This window comes from Schistocerca cancellata, chromosome 1, assembly GCF_023864275.1.
Source record: "Schistocerca cancellata isolate TAMUIC-IGC-003103 chromosome 1, iqSchCanc2.1, whole genome shotgun sequence".
Taxonomy (NCBI): Eukaryota; Metazoa; Arthropoda; class Insecta; order Orthoptera; family Acrididae; genus Schistocerca; species Schistocerca cancellata.
The window spans coordinates 302755078-302780762 of NC_064626.1; the positions used below are offsets into that span (position 1 = coordinate 302755078).

The 25685-nt window shown below is 42.5% G+C and overlaps 1 protein-coding gene across 1 annotated transcript in view; it reads right to left on the bottom strand.

Moving 5' to 3' along the window:
* LOC126172461 (vesicle transport protein SFT2B) overlaps window positions 1-25685 on the bottom strand; it is a 79493-nt gene that overhangs the window by 31485 nt on the left and 22323 nt on the right. Inside the window, exon 2 of the mRNA XM_049920885.1 lies at window positions 14766-14935. Within this exon, the coding sequence (XP_049776842.1) occupies window positions 14766-14935 (170 nt within the window). The remainder of the gene's footprint in view (window positions 1-14765; window positions 14936-25685) is intronic.

Genomic DNA, 25685 nt, shown 5'->3' on the forward strand with positions numbered 1-25685 from the left:
ATCTACACTGTGCATTCATGAGTAAATGGTGACACTCGAGCCACCACACCAGCGGGGCATTAACCATATGTTCCATCACCTTGTAAACGCAGCTGGTAAGACAGATGGGGCAGTAGCTAGAAGGAAGGTTTTTGTCCTTACCAGGCTTAGGTATGAGTATGACGGTGGCTTCCCGCCAGCATCCAGCAAATGCGCCCTCAGCCCAGATGCGACTGTATGTGTTAAGCAAAAAGTGCTTGCCTGCAAGAGAGGTGCTGCAACATCTGAATGTGGATAGCGTCTGGCCCTGGGGCGGAGGACCAGGATGAACTGAGAGCATGATCCAGCTCCCTCAGAGTAAAGGCGGCACTGTAGCACTCACAATTCGGAGAAGAGAAGGGTATCGCCCGAGCCTCCTCCACTCGTTTCCAGTGGATGAAGGCAGAGTGAAGGTGGGAAGGGATCAAAACTTCTGAAAAATGGTGGCTCAAATGTTGGAGATAGCAACAGGATCCACGATGACATCAGCACCTACAGTCAGGCCATAAATGGTGGAATGGATCATGGTTCCAGAGAGCTGTCAGAGGTTGGCCCACACAACAGAGGAAGGTGTGGAACTGTTAAAATAACTAGTGAACGAAATCCAACTAGCTCGTTTGCTATCCCGAAGAACTCAATGACACTTTGCACGCATGTTTATAATGAATGCAGTTTTTCAGTGTAGAGTGGCAGTTAAAAACGTGGAGAGCACGTCTCCGTGTGTGAACTGCGTCACGGTATGCCTCAGTCCACCAAGGGACTGGGACACAATGTGGTGAAGAGGAAGCGTGAGGAATGGTACGTTCTGCAGCAGTAGGGATAATGTTGGTGAGATAGTCCACCTGATCATCACAACTGAGGAAGTCTTGTTCTGCTAAGGTCGCCAGGGAGGAGTAAAGCTGCCAGTCAGCCGTGGTAAGCTGCCATTTGGGCAGGCATGTTGATAGGGTAGGAATCAGCAGACGGAGAGCACACGGGAAATGATCTCTCGAATAGGCATCAGAAAGAACAGACCACTCAAGACGATGGGCAAGCTGGGCAGTGTGAAAGGATAGATCCAAATGGAAATACGTGTGCGAGGAGTCATAAAGGAAAGTGGGTGCTCCAGTGTTAAGGTCAGCCAAGAGGGCACCTCTCTGACACGTCCTGGGAGAACCCGAAAGGGGATGATGCGCATTAAAGTCACCGAGTAGCAAAAATTGGGGAGGTAGCTGCCCAATAAACTGAATGAAGTCTGCCCTGGTGACATCGAAGAATGGAGGTACGTGAATGGTACAGAGGGAGAAATTAAGGTGGGGAAGGAAAAGGCGAACGGCAACAGCTTGAAGACAGGTAGTCAAGGAGATGGGCTGACTATGAAGGTCATCCCATACGAGCAGCGTAACGCCCCCATGAGATGGGATGCTGATCTTGGAGGGAGGGGAAGGTCAAAATGAATTGGTAAGTAATGTCAAAGTTCAAAGCTGTCTTGAGGGTGCAATTTCGTTTCCTGAAGGTAGAGTACAAGGGGATGTTGCGATGCTAGAAGCATCCATAAATCCTCTTTGTGGGACAGAAGGCCATGAACGTTTCATTGGAGGATAGTCATGAGGAGGAAGAGATGTAGGGGTGTCAACTCTGTGGCCACCGAAGTACCGCTGGTGGAGAGTTGCTACTACAAAGCACAGAAGCAGAAGTATCCTGCTGCATGGGGTCCACAGAAGCATCGGCGTGCATGTGCGGTCGGTCTGTGGAATCCAATGCTGAAAAACGGTTGGTGGTGCACACCAGCAAGACAGAGGCTAGCCAGGCTAAGTGACCACGCGGTGACACCATCGAGCTGGATCTTCGAGTTGGTGAAGGAGACGACTGTTTGTCTTTAGCAGACTTCTTCAAACCCTTCTGGTTATAGGAAGACATGGATGTTGTTTGGCTGGAGGGACGGAGGAAGTCTTCTCGGGAGAACTCCTGTCCTATCCTGCCTGCCAGTTGTGTAGTGGGTAGCTTCGCCTCTTTAGGTGAGAGTTTGACAGTTTGTTGCACAGCAGGATGGCAATGCTACCTTGACACTGGGCGACTTCACAACCTCAGAACTGAATTGGAGGTCACACGTCTGCATGGCCGTGTCCTTCAAGGAGCGAGGGGTACCAAGAACTGAACTGTAAGTGCCAGACAGGAGAACACATGGTTTGCGACTATCCAGTAACTTGTGAGCTGCTGGGCAAGGCACTTTTTCCTTTACCCAAATCTCTTTAACAGCCTGCTCATCTAGATACTGGGAAAATCCTGTGAGGACGCGGCGTGGCTGCCACTGCAGTTGATACAGCGGGAAGAAGGAGGCAGACATTCACCCTCATGTGCATCACTGCCACAAATTACACATGTAGCTGGATGTCGACAAGACGTTCTAGTGCGATTGCAGCAATGACATTGGTAGCAGCCCATCAGATTCAGAATGTATGGCCAGACTGTGATGATTTCATAGCCTGCTTTAATCTTGGACGGCAGCACCACCCTATCAAAGGTGAGGAAAAGAGTGTAGGTGGGCACCAAGAGGTAATCAACCTTTTTCATTACACGATGGACTGCAATGACACCCTGATCAGAGAGGTAAGATTGTATTTCAGCTTTGGTTAGACTGTCAAGCAGAATGGTGTAAATTACACCACAGGAAGATTCAAAGTTCTATGCGCCTCAACACCAACAGGGTAGCCATGAAGAAGCGAGGCAGCAAGTAGTTGTTGTGCTTGAGAATCAGAAGCCATCTCAACAGCAAAATGCCATTCCGTAAATGAGAGCAGGATTTCGCAGGGCCAACAATGGCATCAACACTTTTCTGAATAATAAACGGATTGACCATGGAGAAGGACTGACCGTCTTCAGTACATGATACCACAAGGAACCATGGTGCAGCGGAAAGGTCTTCAAATCAGTAGCCTCATTACATTTACGTTTCGTCGACTTCAATGGAGAGGATGATTGACTCACTGTGAGGAAATCCCCCATGATTGCCAATGTCTCCGATGGTGCACTCCTTCCAAACGGGGGGCCCCTTAACAAGAGGGCGCACCCGCCTTAGGTAATTGTTCACACCACAGATCACTCGACCTCAACACCTGACAGAGGGACCAATGGGCAATTTGGGAAGGTTACAGCCGAAGCAGTCACCCTCCCTCGGCCTGGCCTGTACCAGGGGTTACGTGCAAACCCTACCTGTAGACCGAGGGCTGGGAATTACACGTTACCCAGTCACCTTTTACACGTCAGATGCATGGGCTGGCCTTCAGGAGCACACAGGGAGGAAGAAGAAAAAGGGGATCCTCAAATGCAGAAGCGGAAGAACAAGAGAAGAAGGGAAACAGAGAAAGGAAAAGGGAGCCATAAAGAAAGTTGAGACTGTTCACAGGTCAGTGACAGAATGCAGAACATTCCCAATAAACCCCAGACATGTTCCCGAAAGGAGGGGAAAAAGAACAGCAAGAGGATAGTCATACAGCATGGAAGAGAAAGTCCTCCAAAGGCTGGGGTCCCATGATAGACAAGCACAAATCCGCCAAAGAGTGGCGAGCCCCCTGGGGGGAAGGGGGCGTAGGGTCTATCACAAACCAACTCACATGCAGCTACATTTGCAGGCCACAGGTACTCTTAGTCCCTCTCTGATGCATAGAGAACATTTGAACTCAGATGTTGGCAGTCTACTTGGTGAGTTAAAACACCTGTGAACGGTATTCCAACAGAATGGCTGTTCTGATAGACTGATACACCATGCATTCCGTTCTAAGCAAAAGCAAAACAGGGATGTAAATGAAGATGCGGAGGCACTCAATGAAAAGGCGATCTTGCCCTATTTTCATGGGATATCTTTAACAACGGAAAGAATCCTGAAAAGGCCACCAGCAAAATTGAAGGATTTATTGTGCTTGCTCAGACTACCTTGGCTTTAGGAAACATGGCATGTGGAAAATGTTGTACTGGGCAGACATGTGAAACTGTGCTAGAATGTTGTGTTGAACACACCGGGGGAAACCTGAGAAATCAGTGGTGGCAAAGCATTGGCTGGACACAGGACAGCACATGTTTTATGGCCTGAAATTTTATCCCCAGCATCATCTTTCTGGGACTGTGTCGGTAAGGAGGCCATGCATATCCATATGACAGATAATATTATCAATAGGGATGCAGTTTTTCAATTAAGCATCACTTGGAATCCAGCATTGGTTGTCAATAAATCAAAACAGGAAAACAAAAACTTCCATTTCATGACTCAATGCAATGCACAACAAATTTAATTCAGCTTTTAAAAACAGGAGTGTCCGGCAGCACAGTCACTGCCAACAGTGCATGCATGGAATGTCTTTCTGTGGCTGCAAGTAGGGGGCACTAGGAATGCAACTATCTTCCAACTGCAATAGTCTTCCAACTGCAATTGTCTTTCCATGGACGTGTATTGCTGGCTCCTGGCCTGATAAATTTTGATGCCACCACACAACTATCGTCAGTCACGTCTTGCAGCAGTAACAGCAGCAACTACCACCACCTGAAGATGATGAACAGTTGCATTGATGAAATATTGAGGAATTTACACAATAAGATCTAATGGCAAACTCGAGAAGTGTATTCGCAACACCTAAAGAACTTGTGTTTTTGATGGATTGAGTGACTGATTGACGGGTATGGAACTAAACATTGATGTCATCAGTCCCGTGAGTCCAAAGTTACACACAGAAGATTGAGGGTCCGCTAAAGGTGGAGAGGAGTCAAACTATAAAACAAGGAAGTTAGGACACTCACTGTAGAACGTATAAAAGGGTAGTCCAAGTCTAAAAACGGGGAAAACAGAGGAATAAAAGAGCGATCTTTGCAAGGGGGAGTGTCATGGGTCCCAGACCAAGAAAATGAAGAGAGGCCCCAACCACAACCACCCTGCCCTGCCCTGCAGGAGTATAGCAACACCTTATATCTGAAAATAAAAAACCACTTACATGGACAAAACTGAGGTTCAGTTCAACCCTTCGTGAATTAAAGGAATCTGGAAGATGATACTTAGAACGAAAGGCCACAAGAAGGGGACATTCCACCAACATATGTGATACTGTTAGTCTGGCTCCACAATCACATTATAGGGTTGTTTTGTTATGCAAGAGGAAACAATGGGTGAGCCTGTGATGACCAATGCATAGAAGGCATAAGACAATGGACTCCTTCCAAAAGGAGCAGAAGGAAGAGCGTCAAACTGCAATAAGACGCCTTGATTGTGCAGAGTTTATTACTGTGAGTAGTAGCACCAGATGTCATTCCACTTTTGGTCAAAGAGAGATTTGACACAGATCCATATATCCGCAGCTACAATCGCGAAATCGAATGGGGGTACATATCTGATTCTCTAGGTAAAAGGTCAGCCAGTTCATTCCCTGGGATACCCACATGACTTGGGACCCACACAAAGATAACTAAAGTGCCAGCATGGCCAAGGACAGAGAGAAGGTCATGGATGGCAGAGATCAAAGGGTGACGAAAGCAGCATCAGTCGATAGCCTGCAGGCTCCATTCAGTAGATACAAATTAAGACACTGTGGAGGGAGGCCTGAGAAACAAAATGAAGGGCTCTGAATGGCTACGAGCTCTGCTGTGAACACACTATGTGATCCCAGCAATTATTGGTGATCCAAGCCAGTAGGAGATGTGAAAGTATAGAAGATGGTGGCACCCTGGAACTCTGCAAGGATGGCACGTACAAGACGCCAGAAAACCGCAGGGTCGACAGAGACCTTAGGACCCTAGAACAGGCCGGTCCTAATCCGTGGTCTATGCACCATCCAAAAGGGGGGGGGGGGGATGTGTGGGAGGAAATACACAGGGCGCATTCCAGTGAGTGGAGACAGAGATTCGACAGAGAGAAGTGAGAGGCATTCCAACCAGCAATCCCATCCGTGGGTGGTTATCAGGAGGGAGACATCTCTCGTTCGCAAAGAGGAGAAGGTACATGGGTTAGTCAGGGATTGCGTAAAAAACCAGGGGTTGGCTCCGTTGTACACACCAAAAAAAGTTTTGCATCACCTCAGTTCCCAGAACTCCTGAAGATAGACATTGACTGTGGATATTGTCTCACAGACACAGTCTCCTTGACTGTTCAGAGACGTCACTAACAAGCGTGCATGAGCAGCGCCTATTAGACGGAGTGGGTTCCAGCCATTGCATCACGAAGGATGTACACACCTCTTGTTGTCTGAAGTTCAACCACATCTAGATGATCAATACCACAGTTCGATTGCGTCTTCATTGTTACTTTGTGCCAGGAAGGGCTCTAAACAAGTGAAGTGTCCAGATGTCTCTGAGTTAACCAAAGCAATGTTGTTCCGAGATGGAGGAGATACACAGAGAAAAGGAACTGTCGATGACATGCCTCGCTCAAGCCGCCCAAAGGCTACTACTGCAGTGGATGACCGCTACCTACGGGTTACGACTTGGCGGAATCCTGAAGCAATGCCACCATGTTGAATAATGCTTTTCGTGTAGCCACAGGACATCGAATTATAGCTCAAACTGTGCGCAATAAGCTGCATGATGTGCAACCTCACTCCCGACGTCCATGACGGGGTCCATCTTTGCAACCATAACACCATGCAGCATGGTACAGATGGGCCCAATAACATGCCGAATGGACAGTTCAGGACTGACATAACATTCTCTTCACCAATGAGTGTCGCATATGCCTTCAACCAGACAATCGTCGGAGATGTGTTTGGAGGCAACCAGGTCAGGCTGAATGCCTTTAGACACACTGTCCAGCAAGTGCAACAAGGTGGAGGTTCCCTAATGTTTTCGGGTGGCTTTATGTGGGGCTAACTTATGTCGTTGGTGGTCATGGAAGGCACTGTAATGACTGTATGATACGTGAATGCCATCCTCCAATCAATAGTGCAACCATATCAGCAGCATATTGGCGAGGCATTCATCTTCGTGGACGACAATTTGCGCCCCCATCATGCACATCTTGTGAATCACTTCCTTCAGGATAACGATGCTCAACTAGAGTGGTCAGCATGTCCTCCAGACATGAACCCTATTGAACATGCCTGGGATAGATTGAAAAGGGATATTTATGGACGACTTGACCCACCAACCACTGTGAGGGAACTACGCCGAATCGCCGTTGAGGAGTGGGACAATCTGGACCAACAGTTCCTTGATGAACTTGTGGATAGTATGCCACGATGAATACAGGCATGTGCTACCGGGTATAAGAGGTACCTGTGTGTACAGCAATCTGGACCACCACTTATGAAGGTCTCGCTGTATGGTGCTACAACATGCAATGTGTGGTTTTGATGAGCAATAAAAAGGGTGGAAATGATATCTATGTTGATATTTATTCCAATTTTTTGTACAGGAACTCTTGGAAATGAGGTAGGGCAAAAGTTTTTTTTTATGTGTGTATCTGTAGAGTGGGGATCCCCGCTTCTGCAAGGAGACTGTCAATGCAACTACTGTGAAAGGCACCAATAGCCGGATGCATCCCACAATGGTGAGCAGGGTCAAGTATCTGCAGAGTGGGAGGAGCTGCTGAGACAAACTTTACCACCATAATCTAGTCTGGACAAGACCAGGGCACGGTAAAGATGGAGAAGAGTTGCATCGTCTACACCCAAAGATGTGTGGGCCAGGAGGCAGAGATCATTAAGCTTCCACATGCAGTATCTTTAGGTGGAGAATTCGGGGCAGCCACGTCAGCTTTTTATAAAAAATAAGGCCCAAGAAAAGGGGCTGCGTTACAATATCGAGGAACTGGTCGCCTAAATAATGTTCTGAATTGGGGTGTACTGTAGGTCGACAATAAGAGAAAACTGCAAGCCATAGGAGATGGCTCACACAGAGTCCCACCAGATGGTGCCTTTGAGCCGGGGCTTGGCAGATGCTACTGAGTGGGAGCTGCACCAGACGCAAAAATCATCAATGTATAACGCTGGGGTAATCACAGGCCTAACAGAGGTTACAAACCTATTTACAGCTATGAGGAAGAGTGTTACACTTAACGCAGAACCCTGTGTGATACCATTCTCCTGAATCCAAGGGTGCTGAGTGAATTGCCAGCTTGAACCCGGAAGAGCTAGTGAGATAAAAACTCATAGATAAAAACTGCAAGGGGGTCACAGAAGCCCCAATCATGGAGGGTAATTAAAATGTGATGGCACCAGCCATGTCGTATTCCTTATGTAGGTAAAAGAGGACAGTAAAAGGGGTCAGTAAAAGATTGTGGGATTGCTGTTTCCAATCTGAGTAAACGTCAGTTGGAGATTGTCCCTCCTGGAAGTCACACTGATACTGGGGCAAAACGTACTGAGATTCGAGTACCCAACATAATCTGAAGCTAACCATCCTCTAGAGCAGTTTACAAAGTACATTCGTCAGGCTAATTGGGCAGTGACTGTCTAGAGACGTTTGGTACTTCTCGGGCTTAAGGGCGGGGATAACTATATTGTCTCGTCATTGCCATGGAAAAGTACCCGTGAGCCAAATATGGTTGAAGACCCTGAGACGTCCAAGTGTTGGATCATGTGGTTGTGGATGGCCATGTCCTGTGAGGACTTATGAGCTTGCAAGAATTCCCATTGAGTGTTGTGCAGGTTGAACAGATCCCCTCTGTTCAACTAGGCATTTCTGCCTGAGAAATGTAGCAGGACAGGGAGAGAACGCCAATGCCATCGTGAAGTGTGTCACCAGGTGTTCTCCAAGAACCAATGGATCAGTGCACAGAGCACCTTGGAGGTTAAGACCCTGAATAGCTGACTATTGCTGGTGGCCCAGAAGGCTACAGAGCGTGGACCAAACCTGTAAAGAAAAGGCCTATATTACCAGGAAGAAAACGTAGCACTCCCAGCATTCTTTTTCACTCTGCTTAATAAGGTAACGAGACTTAGCTTAGACACACTTTAAAGCAAGAAGGTTTTTCTGTGAAGGGTGTTGTTTAAATTGCTGTAGCGGCTGGCGGCAGTCCTCCTGGATAGCGACAGCTACATCCTTGGTCCAACACAATACTGGTCAATGACGAGGGTGGACTGTGGATAGAGGGACATCAGTGCCAACAGCATGAAGAATAGTGGCAGAGACGCTTTGTACGACTGCAGTAATGCAGTTCGAAAGGCACATGTTGAAGTGCAGAGCAGACCTATATGAAGGCCAACTGACCCTGCGGAATGCCCGACATGGACGCCTGTCTGCCTGGCAGCAGCACGGGAACGATAGAATCACCAGAAAGTGGTCACTGTCATGAATATCACTGTGGGATGACCAATGTAGGGAAGCCACAAGAGCAGGGGTGGAGATTGTGAGATCAATAGCAATAAAGATGCCATGAGCAGCCTAAAAGTGGGAAGGGGAACCGTCACTGAGGAGGCACAAATCGAAGATGACGTATTTCCAGTAGGTGACAATAGTATCCGCTGCAGTTCTACTGGGTGATCATATGTCGAGAGGCCAGGTTAGACAAAAAGAAGCTGAGAGGAGGTCATGACACTTGGTCAGTGGGGTGACATCCATAAAAAAAGATGTCAGACTCAGGCTGCGAGGGGGGGGGGCAGCTTTGTCTTCTCCTCCTTCTCCCCCTCTTTTGGAGGTGGAGAAGGGCAGGGCACAGAAGGAGTACAGGTGTCTGCAAGACCTGGACTACCATAATAAATATCACGAAAACACTTCATATGGTCAAAATCAAACTATGATACTACAAGCTCCGAATTCATTTTATGGCAGTATCTGAACACACTGATGTGATAGTGATTTAATCTTCTACAGCAATTTCAGTCATAAGTAGTATCAGTTTCACTCACTTTTAGTGATTCTTTTATGGTGTTGGCTTTTGTTTGTTCTGAAGACTAGCAGTCTTGGGACAAAAATAATATAAGTTTGTAGGAGGTTATTTAAAAATAATTAATTTGGCAATTTATCACATAAAAATCAAGTTAGGTAAACCACTTATTAAAAGCACTTAACTACAGACCACAGAAATAAATTAGTTAAAGTTCCTCTCTGTCAAACAGTTCTCTCAATTGCCCCTTACAGAGCAATCTCATAGTAGTATATTTTGATGGTGTCAAACAGTGGTTGTGTATTATGATACATTATTCTGCAATCTGGACGGTGCTGTCTTCAGTCCATAGACTGGTTTGATGCAGCTCTCCACACTATTCTATCTTGCACAAGTCTATTCTTCTATGTAACTACTGCAACCCACAACCTTTTGAACCTGCTTACTGCACTACTCTCTGTCTCCCTCTGAAATTTCTAACCCCCCCCCTCCCCCTAATTTCCCTCCAATACTGAACTAATGAATCCATGATGGATCAGAATGTGTTGTATCAAACAACCCCTTCTATTAGCCAAGTTATGCCACTCACTCCTTTTCTCCTCAAATCTGTTCAGTACCACCTCGCTAGTTATGCGATGTACGAGGGCGGTTCAGAAAGTAACCTCCGATCGGTCACAGTGCGGGTTGTGGGGGGAGTAGCGACGCCATCTGTGCGTTCACGCACTCAACAGGTCAGTCGGCATCAAGCCGTGGTCGAGTGAACGTCGTACCTGCGCTAGTTTAGTTTCTGTGGCAGTTTGAAATGTGTGCTGCAATAGAAAACCCCGCCAAATGTGAAGTGCGTGCTGTCATAAGGTTTTTTTACAGCCAAAGGATATTCTGCAGCAGCTATTCATCGTGAGCTTTGTGCCGTGTACGGACCAAGAGTTATGAGTGAAGGAGTTGTCCATGAATGGGTACGTTTATTTAAAAGTGGACGAGAAAACGTTCATGATGAATAGAGGAGTGGTAGACCATCATTGGTGACTGACGAACTCGTTCAGACAGTTGATGCAAAAGTTCGTGAAAATCGACGTTTCTCAATGTCAGAGTTGTCTACTGGTTTTCCACAGATTTCTAAGACTCTCTTGTACGAGATAGTGACAGCAAGATTGGGTTACCATAAGTTCTGTGCACGATGGGTGCCCAAAATTCTTACCGACCACCACAAAACTCAAAGAATGGCCTCTGCATTAGACTTTCTGTCACGTTATGAGGACGAAGGAGAACCATTGTTAAACAGAATCGTGACCGGTGACGAAACTTGGATTAAGTACGTGAACCCTGAGACAAAAGAACAATCAAAGATGTGGGCACATTCAAAGTCGCCTACCAAACCAAGAAAAGCCTCGCAAGATTTTTCTGCCAGAAAACTGATGGCAACGGTGTTTTGGGATGCCAAAGGGGTGTTGTTGGTTGAATTCATGGAACGTGGTGCGACCATTAATCAAGACGTGTATTGTGAAACAATAAAAAAGTTACGACGGGCTATACAGAACAAACGCCGTGGTATGCTGACTTCCGGTATCGTTTTTTTGCACGATAACGCCCGTCCTCACTCTGCTCGCAGAACAACAGCCCTTCTTGAGTCCTTGAAGTGGGACGTTATCAACCATCCACCTTACAGCCCAGACCTGGTGCCAAGTGATTATCACCTCTTCATGCATTTGAAGAAATGGCTCGGGTCATAGCGGTTTGATGAAGACGAAGAGCTCAAAGATGCGGTCACAGGCTGGCTCCAGGCACAAGCGGGTGATTTTTATGCAGAAGGAATTTCAAAGCTTGTGAAGAGATACGATAAGTGCCTCAATCGCTATGGAGACTATGTAGAAAAATAGTGCAAAGATGTAGTTGTAAGATGTATATATTAAAATATTTTTATTTAACTTGGTGTATTTTTTTAAATCAACCGGAGGTTACTTTCTGAACGGCCCTCGTATCCATCAAATCTTCGGCATTCCTCTGTTGCACCACATTTCATTTCAACAGCTTCTATTCTCTTCTTGTCTGAACTTTTTATCATTCACGTTTCACTCCAGACAAATGCCTTCAGAAAAAGAGACTTCCCAACTCTAAAACTTATATTTGATGTTAACAAATTTCTCTTCTTCACAAATGCTTTTCTTGGTGTTGCCAATCTACATTTCATTTCATACATTGTCTATTTCGGCCATCATCATTTATTTTGATGCCCAAATAGCAAAACTCATCTACTAGTTTTAGCACTCATTTCTTGATCTAATTCCCTCAGTATAGCCTACATTAATTCAACTACATTACATTACTCTTGTATTGCTTTTGTTAATGTTCATCTTACATCCTCATTTTGAGACACTTTCTATTCAATTCAACTGCACTTCCAAGTCCTTTGCTGTATGGCAGAATTACAATTTTATTGGCAAACCACAAAGTTGGTATTTCTCCTCCTTGAACATGAACTCTGAACTAAAGCACCACAAATTAGTATTGTGTTGTGATCTCCATGTGGAAAAAATAAATAAATAAATCCATTGATGTTATACACTTTCAGAATTGGACCCTGAATATCCAAATCTGAAATTATACTGACTGGCAACAACAGGCTATTTTCCTATGTTAAAAATACGGTTCAGATTGTTGTTATTCGGAGTGACTATAACCTTGAAATTGCATTTATGATCAATATTCTTACAAAATCTCTTATTTTTAAGTAATTAAAGCTTAAATATAATTAAATATCAAGATTTGGTCACGTGACTGAAAACACACTGTTAATGGCTGAAGCTCTGGCGATGTTACACACTAGGAGTAAGACAAACCTACACGTATGTTATGGGATGGTAGCCGAAGTTACGAAGTTTTTGTGTACTTTTTCTGTTAATGGTTTAGCTACTCAGTGATGGCAAATGCATTTACAACTTTTAAGTAACAACAGATAGGAATTTTCAGAGCATTGATAGTGAAAACCTTATGAACACTGATGCATTTATGCTCTACTCAGAGTGGCAACATGTGCAAGGATGGGCATTCTTTTGCCTGCTCCATGCAACATCATTAAATCCACTCAAAACTAAGGAATTGCTGAACTTTTGCAAATGGGTCTATATCTTATATCTAGATTGTCATGAAATATGACCCAGACTACAATAAAATTATTCTTGGTAAATCTTGGTGCTGATTTCCAGTACAGAAGATATGCAGCAGAGGTACCACAAGCAGCAAGCATTTTGTGGTGCAACTGTTAGCGTATGTGACTATGGATACATAGAAAACAGGTTTGAATCCTGTATCTCAGTGTGTTTGTGGTCAGAGGGTTAGCTGCCCTTTGTAATGAAAGAAACACTGAGTAAATGGATCCACGACGAAATTTAACAGGTGTCATGGGACATCCACCCTGAACAAATGTAATGAAGAATAATGAAAAAAAAGATTTAAAAAATCCCAGAGGGTCACAAATTTTTAAAAGTCTCACACAAAATATGAAAATAGTGTTAGTAAGAACTCATTCTAGCTGTTGTTTTGATGGTGCGATGTGTTGTATGTAGCTTCACATTCATCTTAGTTTGAGAAGTGGACAACTGAGGATAAGTTCATCTACTTTGCTTGTGAACAATTATCTTTTTTGGAATGCATTGCTGGTGGTGAGGGTATTGCCATACTCCCACAGTACGAAGATGTGCAGGATGATGAGGTTTTGTATGCAGAGAGAGAGAGAGAGAGAGAGAGAGAGAGAGAGAGAGAAAGCATGTACAACATGCAGGTAACATGAGTAAGGCCTGTGCTGTTAGTGTACACTCACAAACATCATGTCTGAAGCAGATTTAACTTTATTTTATGCAAGATGATGAAACTTCAAAAGCTTAAATAATAAGGACCCTAACTGGACAGTACCAAAATAAAAACCAAAATAACAAGTGTGTGGTCACATGAACTAGAAAATATCTTTTCGAACATAATGTGTGAATAGCTATTGCAAATGTAAGCTCATGTAAACACCAAGGAAAACACAATAATATTCTGTTTGTAATCCATGTGGTGAAGTTTTCTAAGTGTGATTTGGTTTTCATATGAAAGAACTGTCAATTTTGTTTTATAAATAAGTTAAAATATCGTTGCAGGATAGATTCGAACCAGCAACCTATTTATACAATCTTTTAATATTCGACAGTCCACCACTCTACTAACTGAGCTACCAATGGTGTGCAAGAAGACAAGCATAATGATTATTTTTACTAAGAGTTTAAATTCATTGACTGATGCTATCCTAACAGTGGGAAAGCATATCTTGGAGGTAAATTAATGTTAATTTCAGAGTGCACAACATTTTCAATTAAGTAAGGTAACTTGGGCATCATGTGGTGGCATTTTGCTGGTACAGCGCAACCAATTTGTACACATCTTCTCATTCTCTAAAACAATTTCTCTAGAGTTTTTATGTACGTATTTTTACAGTGCTGTACTACACACCATTTGTAACTAATTTTCCGAAACATAAATTCCGAAACAAAATATCACTGTGAATAAGCTTTATGACGCAGTGAGCTAGCCAGTGACATCACAGGCATCACATGACTTGAATGGAGCTTTTAGCAGGCTTTCACATTATTTGAATTTAATTTCTATTTTTATACAAGAATACTGAAATTAAAGAAGGAAAAAAGCATGCCATGAGCATTAAATGACATAATTAGCCATTTAAGACAATTTCCAGAGAACAGTCAAATACCCTATTGTATATTGATTCAAGTTATGTTTCTGCACCTTAGGTGTCAGACTGATGGACGTAGCTGACTGCCACAGAAAGTCTTCACCATCTTATACATATGACTAGCTGCTCTCTTATAATCTCAAACATATAACTCATCAAAGCCAACAAACTGCTTTTATGGAGCATAGCCCACTGTTGGCTACATTAGGAAAATGACAGAACATCATCAGAAAAACATACCTTGCAAGTGTAATGATATTCCCCAGAGTGTAAAAAACAGCAAACAGCACCAGACCTCTGCTAAAGAAAAGGGAGAAGGATCCCAAAATTGAACACAGAATGCCAATTAAAAAGCATACAATAAATCCTTTCAGTCTTGTTGACCAACTAAGTGTCGTTGATTCCATCAGCTGCAATTGGAAAAAGACTAGTCAATACCTGAAACATCATTAAATGTTAAATGTTCTGTACAGTCACACTAAAATAATTTTAATTAAAAAACAGCAGAATAAGCGAATTTAATTTTACATGTAAAGCTACTGCTGCTAGCATAACTGAAAGTATATTTTTCTTAAAGCTTACTGTATGATACAGCAGCAAGCATGTAGTCGTTCATAGAAAAAAAATAATCTAGCTTTAACATTCTATGTAGCACAAAAATGTCTGTATTCTAATTTTTCCACAAACTATTCAATCATCAGCATCAGAAATCTAATTTTGTTTTAACATTTGCCCTGAAGAAGTAGCTGATAAGACAGTGAAACTTCCTACCTTTTCTGGCTTTGGTCATTTAGATTTTTAGACGAATGTGATACATGACATAAACGAATGAGTGTGCAGATCGTTTAATCATTTCAGCTTTTTTCATACACTATCAGCTTGGATTTCTTGTTGCCCCTTTTTCACCATGTGATATTTTTATTTGGATGGGTGACTGCCTAAGAAAGTGGAAGCCATTGGTTTTAAGGACATGTAAGTCGCCCAAGTGGCATCCACTTTAAAGACTTGCAACAGGCCATGGTGTCGCACAATCTCTCTATCGATCAACAACCTTAAGTGCAAAAAGAAAGATAAGAGTGTCCAGAATTACCGAAGTTTTTATTTTTAACTAATAATGCATCATTGTTGTCAATACTAAGACACTATATGCTTCAATGTACATGAATGAATGCCTCTCTCGAGTTATATTGATAATTGCATTCCAGGCTGAGGGAGTGCACATCTATCTTCTCACTACTATGTGCAAAAATAGTATTTTCATGCAAATTTCAGATGCTTCCAAAGCTGAGCTAGCATACTATACTCCAACATCAGTGTAAAGCAGTACTTTTAATTACAAAATTACATTATTTATAAATACTCAAAGTACTTAATCCATCATTTGTAATGGTACCTCTTATCACCCAACACTGGTGAACCATTGTGATAGATCAATATGAATTTTTATTCACGGGATAAATTCTTAATAAATTTTATATTTGAGCCATGAGGGCAAGGACTATGTAAATAGCCAAGCTGCATTAAGATTGGTAATAAAGTTTTATGCATGCACACATTACAAAAGCATTAATAAACTACATTTTCCTCACAAGTGATTTGAGCCTCTCTCTCTCTCTCTTTGCAATGGAATAAATTTATACTGCCATATGGTTCCTTTAACTACAATACTCTACATTATACAGTATCACTGCTCACAAGTTAGAAATGCCATCATTAACTGGAACTCCAGACTTGCCAGTACTATGTTGATGTAAGCTGCAAACGTCATGTTGACAACACCTGGAATGTTTTAATACTTTACAATTATAATTTGAAAATAACCAACACATTCTAGAACTAGAATTATATGAGTAGTCAAACTGACATTTCCAGAATTACTACTATGTTCAGACCATACATAAACTGCTTAATATGTAACATACGTAAAAATTTCAACTGGGATTACTTTATCTTTCAAAGTTAAAAATTTGACTATTGCAATAGTCTTTTTGCCCTCTCCCCTCTCTCTAATATAAATACAGCTGAGATCAATACAATGTATGATAAATTAAAAACTAGGCCAGTACAGATCAAATGTGAAATGCGGAGTGTGTGTGGAAGAACTGAATCGACTGATGACAACTGATGACTGATTCAGTGTGCTTAACAACAAAGCATTTTAAGACATGCATAAATAACTCAAAGAATAATAAAATACACACTTGTACACTGTGTGTTACCTTATGGGAGAATGTGCAGAGACAGGAAGTTGGTGAAATGAGGACTAGAGGTTGGTTACATCCTTATCATATTTCAACTTGAAAAGTCTCCCTGTGCTATTTATACAGCCCTTTTATTTAACGAAAACAGTTTATCATATTAGATAGGTCCAAATTAAACTCTTAATATGCAACCTGATGTAGGTTCGGCTATGCATAATGTAAAAAATCCGTGTAAGATCCTGAAAAATCATAGGGCACCTCCTTTTAAACCCCCCCCCCCCCCTATCTCTCATTATGAAAGTAACAGAAGATAGAAGTGTTGGCCCATGCTTACCTTCAGGAGACAAAATTCCAGTTCTGGTGATAAATGCATTTTGGGGGGAGGAGGGTACGAGGAGGAGGAGGAGGAGGAGGAGGAGGAGGAGGGTGGGGGGAAGCCTACAACTAGCTTTTTTCGGAACTATTACAACCTTCATCAGGGAGAAAGGAGTATAAGTTTGGGAAGGTTGGCAAGATTACAAAGCACGAGCAGTCACTCCTACCTTAGGTTGGGATGGACCACTTTCATGAGGGCAAAAGGGGACAAAGTTGACCAGGGAATGGGGGGGGGGGGGGCATAATAGTCAAACTAAGTGAGAAGTATATATACAATGGCAAATGAGTGTTGGGTATCCTCAAAGTGGACATTTCCTCTGTGTCCATTCACAGGCTTAGCAACTGTAATAGCGGTCATTTGTACATAAAAAGCCATGCAGTGAAAATATGTTAGTGTGAGTGAGTGCATGGGGCAGGTTTTACATTGGGACTGATTGCAGTCTTGGATCCTTGAGATATGGATAATGATCTGGGAATGTCATACAGTTTCACAAGGATGTTAAGAATGTTAGGAGGGTGGAGGTAAGTGACACTGCATGGTGTTTGAAAGATCTCATTTTAAAGCTTGACCTGAAAAATTTGTAGACTAACTGGAACAATACAAGAGATACCAACCAATTTATGGAACATCTCAAATTCAGTCCCACCCTTCTTCCACCTGTAACCCTACTTGTAATTATTGATGTGGTCACACACTACACCAACATCCCACAACAACACAGCCTCTGAACCCTATTCTGTCACTACTCAAACTTGTCCTTACACACCTAATTCACATTTGAGAGCCCGACTTATAACAAAATCAGGTGGGCTGCCATCGGAACCACGTTGGCCCGATGGTATGCTGCACATTCCAAGGATCACAAGCACCAGTGCTCATCAAAAACAGTGAATCTCATTTACTACTAGGTACAGAAAGCTGGTTGGAACCTGAAATTGATGTAACTGCAAACTATACAGAAAAATTCAGTTCACCCATATGTTAAGTCCCCTAATCATACTGTAATCACTGGTAAAGACTTTTAATCATTCAACAGTTAACTGGGAAAATTAAAGTTTTGTTAGTGGTGGGCACGATTAGACATTCTGTGAAACATTACTAAATGCCTTCTCAGAAAACAACCTAGAACAAACAGTTAGGTACCCCATTCATGATGGAAATATATTGGGTCTAATGGCAACAAATAGACCTGACCACCTTAAGGATGTCCACAATGATTACCAAAGTACAAAGGACAACTAAAACAAGCAGGAAGATATTTACATTCAGTAAACTAGATAAAAAAAATCAGTAATTTCATATCTCAACGAGGAACTTTAAACTTTCAGCACAGGGTAGGAGCACGTAGAGGAACTATGGCTCAACTTTAAAAGAACAATTGCCCATACACTGGAAAGTTATGTACCTAGTGGAAAAATCCATAATGGAAGGGAACCTCTACAGTATACAGTCACTGAAAAGAAATTTCTAATGAAACAGAGAGAAATAAATAGAGTGATGCTGGATGACATGCGCTTGGCTGTCAAGAGAGCAATGCGCGATACCTTCAATGACTATTGTAGCAGAATATCTCAAGTGATCTTTCACAGAAACTAAAAGAAATTCTGGTCGTATGTAAAGGCTGTTAGTGGCACCAAAATTAGGTTCCACTCTACATCTACATCTATACTCCGCAAGCCACCTAACGGTGTGTGGCGGAGGGCACTCTACGTGCCACTGTCATTACCTCCCTTTCCTGTTCCAGTCGCGTATGGTTCGCGGGAAGAACAACTGTCTGAAAGCCTCCGTGCGCGCTCTAATCTCTCTAATTTTACATTCGTGATCTCCTCGGGAGGTATAAGTAGGGGGAAGCAATATATTCGATACCTCATCCAGAAACGCACCCTCTCGAAACCTGGCGAGCAAGCTACACCGCGATGCAGAGCGCCTCTCTTGCAGAGTCTGCCACTTGAGTTTGTTAAACATCTCCGTAACGCTATCACGGTTACCAAATAACCCTGTGACGAAACGCGCCGCTCTTCTTTGGATCTTCTCTATCTCCTCCGTCAAACCGATCTGGTACGGATCCCACACTGATGCGCAATACTCAAGTATAGGTCGAACGAGTGTTTTGTAAGCCACCTCCTTTGTTGATGGACTACATTTTCTAAGGACTCTCCCAATGAATCTCAACCTGGTACCCGCCTTACCAACAATTAATTTTATATGTTCATTCCACTTCAAATCGTTCCGCACGCATACTCCCAGATATTTTACAGAAGTAACTGCTACCAGTGTTTGTTCTGCTATCATATAATCATACAATAAAGGATCCTTCTTCCTATGTATTCGCAATACATTACATTTGTCTATGTTAAGGGTCAGTTGCCACTCCCTGCACCAAGTGCCTATCCGCTGCAGATCTTCCTGCATTTCGCTACAATTTTCTAATGCTGCAACTTCTCTGTATATTACAGCATCATCCACTTCCGACACTATCTACAAGGTCATTTATATATATTGTGAAAAGCAATGGTCCCATAACACTCCCCTGTGGGTCCCATAACACTCCCCTGTGGCACGCCAGAGGTTACTTTAACGTCTGTAGACGTCTCTCCATTGATAACAACATGCTGTTTTCTGTTTGCTAAAAACTCTTCAATCCAACCCCACAGCTGGTCTGATATTCCATAGGCTTTTACTTTGTTTATCAGGCGACAGTGCGGAACTGTATCGAATGCCTTCCGGAAGTCAAGGAAAATAGCATCTACCTGGGAGCCTGTATCTAATATTTTCTGGGTCTCATGAACAAATAAAGCGAGTTGGGTCTCACACGATTGCTGTTTCCGGAATCCATGTTGATTCGTACATAGTAGATTCTGGGTTTCCAAAACAACATGATACTCGAGCAAAAAACATGTTCTAAAATTCTACAACAGATCGACGTCAGAGATATAGGTCTATAGTTTTGCACATCTGCTCGACGACCCTTCTTGAAGACTGGGACTACCTGTGCTCTTTTCCAATCATTTGGAACCTTCCGTTCCTCTAGAGACTTGCGGTACACGGCTGTTAGAAGGGGGGCCCAAGTTCTCTCGCGTACTCTGTGTAGAATCGAATTGGTATCCCGTCAGGTCCAGTGGACTTTCCTCTGTTGAGTGATTCCAGTTGCTTTTCTATTCCTTGGACACTTATTTCGATGTCAGCCATTTTTTTTGTTTGTGTGAGGATTTAGAGAGGGAACTGCAGTGCGGTCTTCCTCTGTGAAACAGCTTTGGAAAAAGGTGTTTACTATTTCAGCTTTACGCGTGTCATCCTCTGTTTCAATGCCTTCATCATCCCGGAGTGTCTGGATATGCTGTTTCGATCCACTTACTGATTTAACGTAAGACCAGAACTTCCTAGGATTTTCTGTCAAGTCGGTACATAGAATTTTACTTTCTAATTCACTGAACGCTTCATGCATAGCCCTCCTTACACTAACTTTGACATCGTTTAGCTTCTGTTTGTCTGAGAGGTTTTGGCTGCGTTTAAACTTGGAGTGAAGCTCTCTTTGCTTTCGCAGTAGTTTGCTAACTTTGTTGTTGTACTACGGTGAGTTTTTCCCATCCCTCACAGTTTTATTCAGCACGTACCTGTCTAAAATGCATTTTACGATTGCCCTGAACTTTTTCCATAAACACTCAACATTGTCAGTGTCGGAACAGAAATTTTCGTTTTGATCTGTTAGGTAGTCTGAAATCTGCCTTCTATTACTCTTGCTAAACAGATAAACCTTCCTCCCTTTTTTTATATTCCTATTTACTTCCATATTCAGGGATGCTGCAACGGCCTTATGATCACTGATTCCCTGTTCTGCGCTTACAGAGTCGAAAAGTTCGGGTCTGTTTGTTATCAGTAGGTCCAAGATGTTATCTCCACGAGTCGGTTCTCTGTTTAATTGCTCGAGGTAATTTTCGGATATTGCACTCAGTATAATGTCACTCGATGCTCTGCCCCTACCACCCGTCCTAAACATCTGAGTGTCCCAGTCTATATCTGGTAAATTGATATCTCCACCTAAGACTATACACTCCCGAGCAAAAGAGACAGGAGCTGAAATTGAGGGTAGTGAAGCAAAAGCTGAAATGCTTAACTCTGTTTTCAAATGTTCCTTTAAAAAGGAAAACCCAGGAGAACTGTCCCAATTCAATCCTATCCTCGTATCACTGAAAAGATGAATTAAACAAGTATTACACCCAGGTCACCCCTGCCAATATCCTTGACATTGATTTGTTGTAGAATTTTAGAACACATACTAAGCTCAAACATAATGAGGTATCTTTAACAGAATGAACTCCACAATGGCAGCCAGCATTAATTTCGAAAACATTAATCATGTTGAGGACTTTTTTGTAGGGAGGACACAGCATGTTATGTTGGCTGGAGAGTCATCATGGGATGAAAAAGTGACTACAAGGTGCCTCAGGGAAGCATGTTAGGACTTGCTGTTAATGCTGTATATTAATGACCTTGCAGACAGTATTAATAGTAATATCAGGCTTTTTGGAGATGATGCAGTTATCTATAATGAAGTACTATCTGAAAGAAGCTGCATAAATATTCAGTCAGGTCTTGATAAGATTTCAGTGTTGTGCAGAGATCGGCAACTTGCTCTAAATGTTTAGAAATGTAAAATTGTGCACTTCACAAAACAAAACAAAACAATAAAAAAACATAGTTGCTATGACTATAATATCAATGAGTCACTGTTGGAATTGGCCAACTCATACAAATATCTGGGTGCAACACTTTGTAGGGATTTGAAGTGGAATGATCAGTTAGGTTCAGTCTTGAGTACAGCAGGTGGTAGACTTCAGTTTATTGGTAGAATACTGCAGAAGTGCAATCAGTCTGGAAAGCAGATTGCTAGCAAATCACTGGTGTGACTGATCCTAGAATACTGCTCAACTGTGTGGGACCTGTACAAGGTAGGACTGATGGGAGATATTGAACATATACAGAGAAGGGCAGCATGAATGGTCACAGGTTTGTTTAATCTGTGGGGGAATATCACAGAGATACTGAAGGACCTGAACTGGAAGACCCTTTACGACAGACGTTAACTAACCTGAGAAAATCTATTCATAAGAACCGGCTTTAATTACTCTAGCAATATATGACAATCCCTTACGTACTGCTCACATAGGGATTTTGAGGATAAGATCAGAATAATTACTGCTAACATAAAAGCATTCAAACAATCATTCTTCCCACACTTCTACATCTACATCTACATTTATACTCCGCAAGCCACCCAACGGTGTGTGGCGGAGGGCACTTTACGTGCCACTGTCATTACCTCCCTTTCCTGTTCCAGTCGCGTATGGTTCGCGGGAAGAACGACTGTCTGAAAGCCTCTGTGCGCGCTCTAATCTCTCTAATTTTACATTCGTGATCTCCTCGAGAGGTATAAGTAGGGGGAAGCAATATATTCGATACCTCATCCAGAAACGCACCCTCTCGAAACCTGGCGAGCAAGCTACACCGCAAAGCAGAGCGCCTCTCTTGCAGAGTCCGCCACTTGAGTTTGTTAAACATCTCCGTAACGCTATCACGGTTACCAAATAACCCTGTGACGAAACGCGCCGCTCTTCTTTGGATCTTCTCTATCTCCTCCGTCAACCCGATCTGGTACGGATCCCACACTGATGAGCAATACTCAAGTATAGGTCGAACGAGTGTTTTGTAAGCCACCTCCTTTGTTGATGGACTACATTTTCTAAGGACTCTCCCAATGAATCTCAACCTGGTACCCGCCTTACCAACAATTAATTTTATATGATCATTCCACTTCAAATCGTTCCGCACGCATAGGTTCATAGGTGAATAGGAAGAAGACAACATAATAACTGGTACAGTGGGACATACCCCTGCCAGACACCTCGTGGTGGTTTGCACAGTATAGATGTAGATGTAGAAGAGGCATTCCTCAACACCTACAAGCTGTTGCTCTTTCACTTTTACAAATGTATTTATGATGTATTTGTGGTCTGGACTCTAAGTGTTAAATAACCCCTCCATTTCCTGCAAGAGCTTAACTCATTTTCTTAACACAAATTCACATGGCCCTCTTCCAGTTTCTAAGTTACCTACATTGGAATTCTCTCTTGTCCCACTGAAGTTCAAATCCAAACCAATAAGCAACAACACTTCCATTTTGACTTCTGTTACCACATTCCTTATCAAAAGCTGCTCCCTTCCCAACACCCTAAGAATTTGTGGAAGACATATCTACCCCAACAACTCCCTCTAGATCTATAATAAACTCTCCCAGGCTTTCTTCTCCTGCAATTACCTCGCAGATCTTGTCCACAAAAAATAATTCCTTGAGCAGTCTTTCTCTCATCCACTGATAAGCAAAACTTTTAATCCAAAAAATTCAGAAGTGCTACTTTTTCACCCTGTAACACCCAAGCTTCGAATCCTGAACAAATTTCTGCATCATGGCTATCACTCTCTCACATCACACCCTGAAATGAGATCAGTTCTCCCCGATGACCTTATAGCCTTTCCACAACACTCACTGTCTTCTCCTGTCAACCATCTAACATCTGTAAAATCCTTCTAAAACCGCATGACGTTTCCAGACAACTATTCTACCTCAAGGTTCCAATCCCTGCAACTGTTCCTTCCCCATGCACCCAACCACTGCAGCCTCTCCACTCATAAGTACTAAAAGATCAAAGGTAGAACAACATATAAAACAAAAGATGGTGATTACCAACTAACACAGGGAGGGCAAAGGGAAAAAAAGGGGGCGCAAAGGAAGTGCCAAAAACACTTTACTGTACCTAATACAGTGTAAGGAAACCATTTGACATTCAAAACAGCTTCCAGTCTCAGAATGGATAAATACAGGTCCTATATGATTTTTCAAGGGAATCTTATAATTTTACTTGAAAAATTGTGGCACATTCAGGTAACTATGACAGAGGTGAACAGCAATCACACACCACTTTCTCCAAAGCAGACCACAAACACCCAACCATATTGAAATTTAGTGAGTGTGGTGGTCAGGGGAATATGACATTCAACTGTGCAGTGACTTCTGCAACAGTCATCCTCTTGTGTCATAACCCTCTTCGGTGACTGTCATAACCATTCAACACACACTTTCATTCATGTTGCGACTTGGCAGATGATGTTTTTCCTCTTTATCTGCGTGCAGTATAAATCTTTGATATGGTGCCTCTTGAAGCACCAAACACTTCAGCTACTTTGGTTATGGATATACCCACCATACGAGCACCAGCAATTTACCCATGTTCAAAGTCACTTAGTTTCAACATAATGCATTCACATCTACACGGAACACTATTCTAACTATGCCAGACACTTACTAGGTGTTGATATTGCACAGGTGCCATTTGTAGTCAAATACAATAGTGGAACCTATGGGATTGGCTAGCATCAGCATTTATGCACAAGCATACATTTCTTGTGGTATTTCCATATTTCTGTTCGAGCCCTGTATGTTCACTACGTGGCTTTTTATATGAGAATGACCACAACTACACTGGCTGAGCACATGAATACAGACAGAAGAACTGTCTGTTTATGAAGTACAAACAAAAGTTTGCTGCATTCAATTGGAAGGAAACCATATTACAGTATATACTCATGTGGAGTCTAACATTTTGTATTCATGTCATGATTTCCAATGATGAATATGAACATTTCTTCCTCATACGTACATTGGTGGATTTAATGATTGCTATTATGTTTAGGGCTACGATTTGGACGTGATGGTCTGAAACTGTAATCCGATCCATGAACGACGGCGGTTTGTGCATGTCGAGGCATGGACGGGGATATTAGTCACAGAACAGACTTCTAACTAATATGAAGTGCTCAGTGATACAAATTTGTGTGTGCAACAGTAGGGATATGGTGGAAATGTATTCAGTGACAAATCTGAAGTGCTCAATTATACAACTTTTTCTGTGCAATGATGAGAATGTGGCAAAAACCATGAGAATGTGGCAAAAACCATGAACATCGTCTGCTGAATGAAAACTATGAAAACAAGTACTCCAAACGAGCATTTCAGGTAACTCACATCCCAATGCAAATCTGTAACACAACCATCTGTGTGACGTGCTTATAATTATGTATTATTTAAGTTTTAGGACGACTAATCAGTAAAAAAATGCACCACATGTTGTAATGAAAGCATGAAAGCTGTCTGATGATGAATTTTAATGATTTGAATGATACCTTCTGTATAAAGGAACTTGAAGTAAATTTGTGGCTGGTTGCTGTCAAACACCATCAACATTTGTCTTCTAATAACAGCCACAGTCTCCAACCATGTCATCATATATCAAAATTTACTTAAATCTGATTTACAGAGTATCCATGTAGATTTAGAGTGCATGACAAAGCCTGTATTCAACCATACTCCACGAAACACTTGACATAGGACATCTCAAGATTGTTTGTTAAAACTGAAGCATAATCCCAAGGCCTTTTTTTTTTTGTTGTGGTTTTAGGGCGCAAAACTGCAATGGTCATTAGCGCCCGGTCCGGGACTTAAGAAACAGTAAAAAACCTAAAATAGAA